At 40.4% G+C, this 10394-nt stretch overlaps 1 protein-coding gene across 3 annotated transcripts in view; it reads right to left on the bottom strand.

Annotated features, from left to right (window-relative positions):
* The window catches only part of PFKFB1 (6-phosphofructo-2-kinase/fructose-2,6-biphosphatase 1), a 166275-nt gene that overhangs the window by 18693 nt on the left and 137188 nt on the right, over positions 1-10394 (bottom strand). For all 3 annotated transcript variants that reach the window (XM_045290634.1, XM_045290635.1, XM_004717674.3), the window contains one exon: positions 4937-5041. In XM_045290634.1, the coding sequence (XP_045146569.1) occupies positions 4937-5041 (105 nt within the window). The remainder of the gene's footprint in view (positions 1-4936; positions 5042-10394) is intronic.

Genomic DNA, 10394 nt, shown 5'->3' on the forward strand with positions numbered 1-10394 from the left:
GCCCTTGATAGTTTATAAATGGGTATTTTGTCATATCTTGCCCTGTCCGACGTCTCCCTTCATCCACTTTTTGGTTGTCTTTCCCCCAGGGAGGAGGCCACACACAGTTCCATGTAATCGGTTCCCTCTTTCCTACACATTCTATTCTTGCCAAACTGAAGCTCACATAACACACAAGGAAATAAGCTATAGTGAGTAAGAGTAAACAGAAACACCAAGAGAACCCAAACAACTATATGTACAATATAATATAAAATATTGTAAAAGCATAGATATATATTATATATATAATAAATATATCTGAAATTTTTAAAGAAATAAAAGTTGCAAAGAAATTATAAGGAAGAAACAAGATGCTACTAACTATATGAGGTTATTAAGTGCCATCGAGCCAGTTCTAACCCATAGCATCCCGAAAAAAAAAAAAATCAGAATGAAACCCAGACTGATCCTGTGTCATCCTCACAATTGTTCTTATGCTTGAGTCGATTATTGCAGCCACATTTTTTCTTTTTTTTTTTTTAGTACATTTAGTACATTTTTTCAAGGACCTTCCTCTCCTTCTCTGCAACTCCTCCTTACCAAGCATGGCGTCCTTCTCCAGAAACTGGTCTCTCCTGATAACATGTCTTAAGTACGTGAGATGAAGTCTTGCCATCCTTGCCTCAAAGGAATGTTCTAGCTGTACTTTTTCTATGATGGATCTTTTTGGATTTTTTTTGGCAGTTCATGGACTTTTGATATTCTTCACACAAAAAACCCATAATTCAAATGTATCAATTTTTCTTCAGTCTTCCTTATTCAGTGTCCAACTCTAACATGCTTGAAAATACCATGGCTTTGCTCTCTCTCTTCCCCCTCTCATCTCCTGTCCTCTGTTTGCCTTTCCCCTTGTCCTCCTTCCCTTACCCCTCTCTCAACGTGGACCACCAAGTGGGGCTGAGTTATAGGTCAGTTCATCTGGAAGCCAGGGGACACCTTAACGAAGCATCCACTGAAGACACGGGAGTTGGGACCAGTGTGGCATGAAGCCCACTCCCATTGACCACAGGAAATGAGAGCCTTGACATCACCATCGTTAGACACCTACAGTACTGCACTCAACTTGTCCAGCAAATTGTGTTTTCAAACCAAACCCCATTTGTTGCAAGAAATATCCTGGAGAAGCTTTCTTGGCAGATCCAAATGGTAGAGAAACTCTCAGCTGTCAGCGACGAGAACATAGGAAACATCGGGTCTGTCATCGAAGCCATACCAGAATTCCACAAGAAGCTATCTTTGCTCTCATTCCGGACCAAGTGCTGCAGCCCCGTCGGGGTCTACCACAGCTTCACAGACAGAATGATTAGGCAGCTGGAGGCCAGTTTCACCAGAGCTGTCAACAAGGAGTATCCAGGACTCACAGACTCAGTGTTCAGGACCCTGGTGTCCCAAACCCTGGACCAGGCTGAGCCTCTCCTTCCCTCCAGCCTCACCCTGGAAGTCATTACCGTTTTCCAGTATCACAGCTACTTTGCCAGCTGTGGTGTCAGCGACCTAGAGAGCTATCTGATTCAGCTGGCCAAGCAAGTTGCCTTGGTTCAGACTCTGCAGTTCCTAAGTGAGGACAAACTGCTGCAGGCCATGGCTGACCTTGCCCCCGCCAAACTCCCAGCCCAGCAGGACCCTGGCTCTGCTATTAACTGAGGATGGCAACGAAGTGCGTGCTGCTGTGACGCTTGCCTTGGCTGCAGCCTCCAAAAATGAGCACTTTGAGAAAAGGCCTTGCTCTACTACTGCGAAACACTGACAAAGGCAACCCCCCAGCTCCAGAAGGCCACTTGCCTGGCCATGAAGAGCCTTCAGGCTACTGAGAGCATTAAGATGCTAGTGATGTTATGTCAGTCTGATACAGAAGAAATCAGAAACGTGGCCTCAGAAACCCTCTTGTCACTCGGAGAAGATGGACGGCTAGCCTATGAATAGCTAGACAAGTTTCCTCAAGCCTGCATGACAGTTGGAAGTCATCTCGGGACTGAAGTTGCCACCGCCTTTTAATCAACCGTTAACTCCGCCTTGGCATCAGGATGGTGCTGGTGTTTAGGGGGAGAGTGTTTAAAATGTGAAGAGTTCTCGTAACATGTGCTAGATGGAATACAAAGTCCAGTTGCACACTACTTCCCTGTTGTTTTTTAACCAATACCATAGGGCTCTGTATAATTCAATAGATTACATCAGAGATTGTTTCTGACAACACACAGAAGAAGAGTCCATCTTAACCAATGTGTATAAAATTTCAAAATAGCCATCTGTGTACTTTGGGGCAGATCTTCCATAGTTATGTGACACTGCGATACATCATAAACCTTGCAGTTTCTCTGTCTTGTTCTCAGGATTAGGTGAGCCCCTTAGTGTCCCCATTTTGCTTCAAACACAAAGCACAAAGCATCTTGCTTCCAATGAAAGTTTGCTTGCAAGGCCTGATAAAATGAACCATTTTAAGAGTTTGCTGTTTTTCATTTCATTATTTTTAAGGAACTTCTTTTCTCTGTCCTGGAATTTCCAAAATCATGCTTTCATTATCATTGAAAAGAAGTACTTTTAACATTGAAAAGATTACATGCATAGTTTTTAAATAATAATTTTATTTAAAGTCTTTAAAAAACAAAACCTCAAAGCTTTGAGCTTTGCTTTGTTTTGGTTTTTTGTTAGAGACTTTTTTCCATGATAATCTTACTTAGGGGTATTTTGCTGCTAAGAAAAATCAAGATGCAAGGTAGTGGATAAAGAAAACCTTGATGTTCTTTTATATGGAAGAGGTTGCAGGAATCCTGATGAGTGGCAATGGAGAGACATGGAGGGGGCCCTGGCCTCTGCAAAAATGTCTGTGACATCAGGAAGGAGTCAGCCTTGAAGATGATACTGACCCTTAGAAATCCACCAATGGCGGGATTTTATTGGCCAAAATGTTTAAACAACAGACTCCATGATTGCTTAAGTAGCAGGATAGGAAGTCCATTAAATAAAGTACAAAACCGTTCAGTCGCTCTTATTAAGTAGCTTTTCTTCCTTTTAAATGTATGCAAGATGGGGTATGCCAAGGGAGAAACAGCATCTGTGTGAGTGTAATTTAAACTGTGGAAGATAACAACAACAACAACAACAACAACAAAACCCTGTGGAATATCAAATGTACTATGACTGTGTTTGTAAAAAGTATCATTTAGTTGTCATTTAAAATATTTACATTTTAACAAAACTTCTGAAAAAAACCTTTTTTGTCATTTCAAAGTGAAAATGGTTTGTCAGCCTTCTTGGCAAATGTAGGTTTCAACTGTGAAGTTTTATTGTATATAATTGTAAATTTATAAATAGCAAATATATGCTTATCATAATTTTAAGAGTACATTGCACAGTCTATATCACTGTTAAATGGTTGAAATAGTTCTTTTTACAAGTGTCACATTACAGACGTTATAGCGGGACTTTTTCTTTGTTTTAAAGAATATTTTGAATATTGCATGATGAATTAACTATATATATTTTGTATTCACTTCTGCATTTTATTTTTTGTTTCAGTGGGGGAGCTTTTAGTTATGTGCCATTTCTATTCATCACTCTTTCAATCATGTAAGTTAAAATAAAAATTATTTTTGAAAAAAAAAAAAGAATACCATGGCTTGGGCTAGGTGCACCTTAGTCCTAAAAGTAATATCCTTGCTTTTCAAGGCTTTAAAAGAGAACTTGTGCAGCATATTTACTAAATGCAATACATTCTTTAATCTCTTCACTGCTACTTTCGTGAGCATTGATTGTAGATGCGAGCAAGAAGAAGTCTTGACAACTGCAATCTTTCCTCCATTTATCATGATGTTACCTATTAGTCCAGTTGAGAGGATGTTAGTTTTCTTTACACTGAGTTAAAATCCATATTGAAGGCTGCAGTCCTTTATCTGCAGCAGTAAGTGCTTCAAGTCCTCCTCACTTTCAGAATGCAAGATTTTGTTTTCTGCATATTGCAGCTTGTTAATATGTCTTCCTTAAATTCTGATACTGTATTCTTCTTCATATAATTCAACATCTCTGATTATTTTCTCAAATAACCCTAAATGCGTAGTCTCAAAATATAGATGAACTCTATAATATCATTTCTGAGGCTGAAGATAAAAATGTAAACATACTCTGTAATTGGATATTTATTGTTCTAACTTCTTAGATGTCATGCTTTTACTGATAAATTTTCCTAGAAATTTGTAGCAGAAATGCTTAATATGTGGAACTGGTACGTGATAGCAATGAGGATTCACCTGATATGAGGATTCTAGAACCAAATGAAACCCACTGTCATCAAATGCTTCTGACTTATAGTGACCCTAAACAGGGTTTCCGGGAATGCAAATCTTTATGGCAGCAGACAGCCTCATTTTCCACCCCAAGGAGTGACTGGTGGGTTTGAAACACTGATATTTGGGACTAGCAACCCTATGTTTAACTTACAGCACCACAAAGGTTCTTAAGTGATTCTCTGGTTCCTGTAGTGGTAAAGCAGTTGGTTAAATTATTAGTCAATGCCACTAGAAACTCTAACCAAGTTCATAGAAAGGCTGGGGTTTCAACTTGGCAACAAAAGTAGAACTTGCTGAGCCACTCCAAAGAACTTCATTGAGGACCAGAGACAAGGTCCAGGATACAGTGTGCCTTCCAGAAAACAGAGTTGGGGGTGGAGGGGGGAAGTGGGGAAAGCAGGCAAATAAGAAATGGCTTTATAAAACGGGGAAGATTATCAGTCATCTGAGATAGCCAAGAGAGAGAGAAGCATGTGTCTTATCACATGGCGGTGGCTACAAAATATGTTTTACTGTGTTTAAGATGCTGTCTAGAAATTGGAGGCTCCTGGCAGTTGAAAGGGCTTACTAGTAAGGAGTCTTAAGAATTAAGCCATTCTTCCAAACTTTACCTCTCCCTTGGGGTAGCGGTAGCGATATTTATCTTGGTCCCGCAGTGCAAACTCTTCGGGGTAGTGTTCCTGGATTTCTTCATAAGTCATCTCCTCACAGACACCCTGAGACAAAAAATAATTTGGGGATAAAATTATTTTTTAATTATTAATAGTTTTATTGACATATAATTCACATCTCATACATTTCAATAGTTAGGTCATATTAAAAAGAGTTGTACGATATCACTACAATCAGTTCTAGAACATTTTCTTCTTTCTTGTACTCATCATTATTAGCTACCCATTACCTTCTGATCTCTCCTCGCATACTCCCATAAACCATTAATCCCATTACTGTATCTATATACTTTCCTATCTTGTATTTCATATACGGGAAAACATTTTTTAATAGCACCAAAACAAAACTGAAAAAAACCTCATTAGAAAAGAAATCAGGAAATATTAAAAACTGAACAAAATTTAAATGGCTCAAAAGGGAAATCAAATAATAAGGTATTTGATTATAACCTATTTCTTCAACAATCCACTTTCCATTGTACTCTGCATGATAGAAAGGCTATTCACATGCCTGGTCTATGGTCAGGGGGATTCACCAGAGGTTTAACCACATGTATTTCTCTTTCATTAAAAAAAAAAGGAAATATGAAACAACTTTAAAATAGGTCAAAAATAAGATTAAATGATAAGATATTACATTTCGACCTAACTACATCTGCTATAATTTAGTTTAAAATACCCTCTGTCTTAGAGCAAGGTTATTCACATGCCTCAGCTATGGTCAAAGGGGAAACCACCAGAGGCTTAATCCATGTAGGGACCCTGCAAATGAAGTTTGGGTTTCCACTCTCATCCATACACTTCTGAAAGCCAGGTGTTCACAATTTAAGCTCTGATATAATTTTCTCCTTTGGATTTGGGTTTTGTTATTTATAAACATTAGATCACACCGGCTGATATGCCTCTTCCATGTGGACTTAGTTGGTACCTTACTTAGATGGCTGTTTGTTTTAAGACAACCTTTTAATATGCAAGAAGATATTCTTTTTGATGTCTAAACACCATCTGCTTTCTTCACCACACTTTTTTTGTAGAATCCATATCTTCAGTGATATCTTCATGAGGGCCAGCATCAAACAGGGTCATGTCATAAGCACTCATTTTTCTTAGCCTGGGGCTAGAATGAAATGTAAGTCCAAAGTCCATCCACACATCTACGGTTTGCATATGTCTCTGGTGCAATTTAGAGGCTTCATTATCATATTATGATATAGAATATTATCCATCATCCCCTTGGGACATAAGCTCATTCTCTTTATAGTGTAGACAATGTATCCATTGGTATAGAATTTAACACACTGTTGAGAAATGAAAATTCTACAAGTATAGGCCAGCTCCAAACTGTATTACATGAATAGTTCATTTGTATGGATTAAACTATGAAGTGACTGAGTACTGTTTACACTAACAGTGGGGGTTGATGATAGGGCAAAATTTTCAATACATTCATTCACAGAAGTAGAACCATGCCTATCAGATTAATACAAGCAATATTAATAATATTAATAAAGCAAAGGGGCATTAAAATAGTAAATATATGGTGGTTCTTGGCCACCTTTCATTGGTCACCCTCAAAGCAAGGAATCTGAATCAAAGTCCAACGACAGATAATTCCATAGTCTTGGGGTGGTAGTCATCTATTTATTCACACACTGGGGAGATTAAGCCTTAAATCCAAGGGCTATAGGTAAGTTTGAGGTAAATTCTGGGACAAAATTATTTGCACACTTGTATTCATATAACCTTTACCATAGCTCTGATACTAATGATCATTGAACAACAGTATATGAATATCTAGGTCTCTATAAACACAGCTCTGGGTTTGTGCCTATTTTCTGTGAGTGTATATGTACGTGTGTGTATGAAGTCTTTGATTGTGTGCATGTAAGTTTGAAAGTACATGTGTAGGCATGTTCAGTTGGGTATCAGGTATTTTTCCATGAATGTCCCAATGGATCTTTAGGTATATATTTTATGTACATATAAATATTCATTAAGGAGTTTGGACTGTGTATACAGCATATTTATGAAATGTAAATCTGATATATTTAAAGATCTATGCCTTGTGTTTGCAAATGGATTTATCACACCATATGTAGTGTGCTTGTTTGACTCTCTTTGTTGGTAGGATGTCTTAGCATTTAATAATGGTGGTGTCCCAATAGTAGCTATAATTGTCTTTGATTATGGGGTATTGTGGTAGGTACATAAATTTTTTCTTTCTTTCTTTCTTTCTTTTTTAATCATTTTACTGGGGCTCATACAACTCTTTTATGTCAACTTGAAGATATATAAAAGGGTAGGGGTGATATTCAACTTATCAATTAGATCACAGCCTGATGGTGCCTCCTTTTAGGTGTGGTTTTCTCATAAAGTGGGTCTGGGGAAGAATCTTGTCTCCTCAAAGTACTGGGTTGATAGAAATGGGTAGTATAGAAATTGGATATCCAAAATGGGGGTTAGATAAAGGCATGAAGTGACTGGCTTATAACCTTTCATGGGTGGAGAAGGATATTAATAGAATTATAGAATTAAGGTGTAGGTATTCACAAAGCTGCAATTGCTGGGCATAGATATTTTTGTTTTGCTCAGTTATAGAATATTATGTTTAAATAGGGCTGGCACATTTTCAGTTGTACACATTTTAGTTTTATCCTTTATATGCAAATATATTATTATTATTTTTGTTTTGTTTTAAAATTATGTGTGGCTAAAGAAATGTGTAAAGGTGTCAAGTGGACAAGGGTGGTCTGTGGTAGTTACATAATTTTATGTCAACTTAAAGATATATAAAAGTGTTGGTTGGACCTTTCACACCATCCAAGGACTCCTACTGGCCTAAACAGACTTCTGCAACAACAACAACAACAACAACAACAAAAACTATGTGAAGATACATGTGCAATTATAAGCAAACAAGCAGGAAAAGGAAAAACTGATGGTTGTGCTCTTGGTAGGGGATTTTCATCAACTAGATTGTGAGGTTAAAAACAGCAATGGGAGATGCGCCAGGATGGCGACCAGATAGGTTGCTCATGCCCAGAGCTCTGTGGGGATCGGTGAGTGAGGAGATTTGAGGGCCAAGTAGGTGTATCAAGTCGGTCTGTCAATTCCCAAAACAGCTCAGAGAACTTCTCTGAACCACAAGCTGACTTCGACCCCATCACCTGCAGTCCCTTTGGACACCTGTGGTCTCTTTTGCAGAGCTCAGGGCACCCGCTGTGCCTTGACCAGCATCACAGCGCAGCCAGACGTAGGGCAGAGGCTTCCACTCTGCCTTGGTACTCCAGGAAGCCCTGCCAGCCAGCAACCCCCTCCCCCCGAAGGCCCACCCCGTCTGGGCGCTCCTCCCAGACCCGCCATCCAGCCACACCTCCTTCCAAGAGGCTCACGCCCAGGCACCACAGGGCAACTAGGCACATGACAGATTTGCCTGTCCTGATTTGGCACTCTGTGGAGACCCGCCAGCCAGTACCCCCCACCCCAGGTGCCTACCCCATATGGGCACTCCTCACAGAACTGCTAGCCAGCCCTTCCCCCCCAAAAGGCTTGCACCCCGCTGCCACAGGACAGCCAGGCATATGGCAGAGGCCTCTGGCCAGCCTTGGTGGTCTGCACAGAGCTTACAGCCAGACATTCCCCACCCACAAGGTCAACACCCAGAGGTTCCAGCCCCCCACTACGCACACACAGAGGTTCCAATCCTGCTGCAGCACTCCAGTCCTGCCAGGTTTCGACACAAGTCTGGCAGAAGTTTCTGCAGCTGAGGCATAGGGAGCCAAGCCTTTGGAGTTTTCCTGCTGCATTCTCCATTCTCCCTACTCAATCCCACCTCCTGCCCTGTGCTCTGAGCGGTGGATCTGCATGCTAAAAGAAGTAGCAGGCCCTCCCTCCCACCTGCCTACCTGTGGGAAGTCCCGCTAGCCAGGAACAGATAACCCAGTTCCCAACTCATCCCCTAAATATGCTCCCCTGAGTGCGGGCCAACACTTTCCATCAGACCACTGTGTGCACAGCTGCAAACAGCCCCTAAGGAGACCAGAGGTTTGCTGGAGCACAAAGCATAGGCCAAGGAGAGAGGGAAACCTTAGCAGGAAAAAGGTGAAAGACAGCCCCTCAAGTCAGTTGGCTAGAGACAGCCTACAGAAACACCAACATCAACCTCCCAAAGAGAGAGCCCAGGGCTCTGAGATACCCTGGAAAATGGCACTTAGTTCCAATAAATCAACCAAAAAACAGCAGGCTGGTTCCACAGCTTAAACAAGTGAATAGAAACAAAATTCAATGTCAGAGGACCAACTGGACCTAATAGCAGTTATAGAAAAGGCAGAGGTTGACCACCCACAGAAATAAATCTTCAGAATTCTGCTTAGAGTCATACAGGACATGAGGGAAGCATTACAGAAAATGGATGAAATGATATAGGAGATAAAGGCCATGCACCAAAGGGAAATACAAGAGTTAAGGGGAGAGATAACAAAAACTAATAGCAAACTCGCGGACTTCGCCCAGAGAATGGAGGAGGCAGAGAACTGCACCAGTAACCTAGAGGACTGACAAACAGAAATTAATAAATATGAGGAAAAGTTTAACAAGTCCATCAGAAAAGCTGAAGAAAACCTCACAGCTATGTCTGATGCTATGAGAAGGAACAACATCAGAATTATTGGATTACCAGAGGAATGCACATCAAGGAAATCAACATCCAAAATAGTGATGGAATGCTTAGAGGAAAACTTCTCTAGCTTAATGAATGAAAACCAGACAACCATCCAGGAAGCCGAAAGAACACCAGCTAGACTGAATCCCAAAAAGAAGTCACTAAGACATATAGTTGCTAAACTATCCAACTGTGAGGAAAAGAAGTGAACTATGAGGGCAGCTAGGGAAAAACAGGCAATCACATATAAAGGCAAGCAGATAAGAATATGTTCAGACCTATCAGCAGACACTGTGAAGAAGAGGAGACAGTGGAGCAACATTCTGAAAATTGCAGGAAAAAACGCAAACCCAAGAATACTCTATCCAGCCAAATTATCTATCAAAATTAATGGAGAAGTGAGAGTCTTTGCAGACAAGGAAAATCTCAAAGAAGATGCTAAAAGGAACCCAACACTACAAAAGATCTTCACCGACACAGGATGGGCAGTAGAACAACACTCACCAAGCACATACAAGAGACAACCACAAAGAATAACTCCACCCAGAGACAACCAAAGGGGAAACAGCCCCCAAGATAACACAGGCTCAGTGATTAAAAGAAAGGAAGAATGAGCCACAAACACATGTATGCACAACCCATGTGTATCAGTCTGGGTACCTTAGAGAAACAAATCTACAGCAACTCATGTATAAGAGAGTTTTATGTAAAGAAAGTGTGCATCACGAAAACATCCCA

Source organism: Echinops telfairi, unplaced genomic scaffold (genome assembly GCF_000313985.2).
Source record: "Echinops telfairi isolate 266 unplaced genomic scaffold, ASM31398v2 ScPeMD7_45;HRSCAF=164, whole genome shotgun sequence".
Classification (NCBI taxonomy): Eukaryota; Metazoa; Chordata; class Mammalia; order Afrosoricida; family Tenrecidae; genus Echinops; species Echinops telfairi.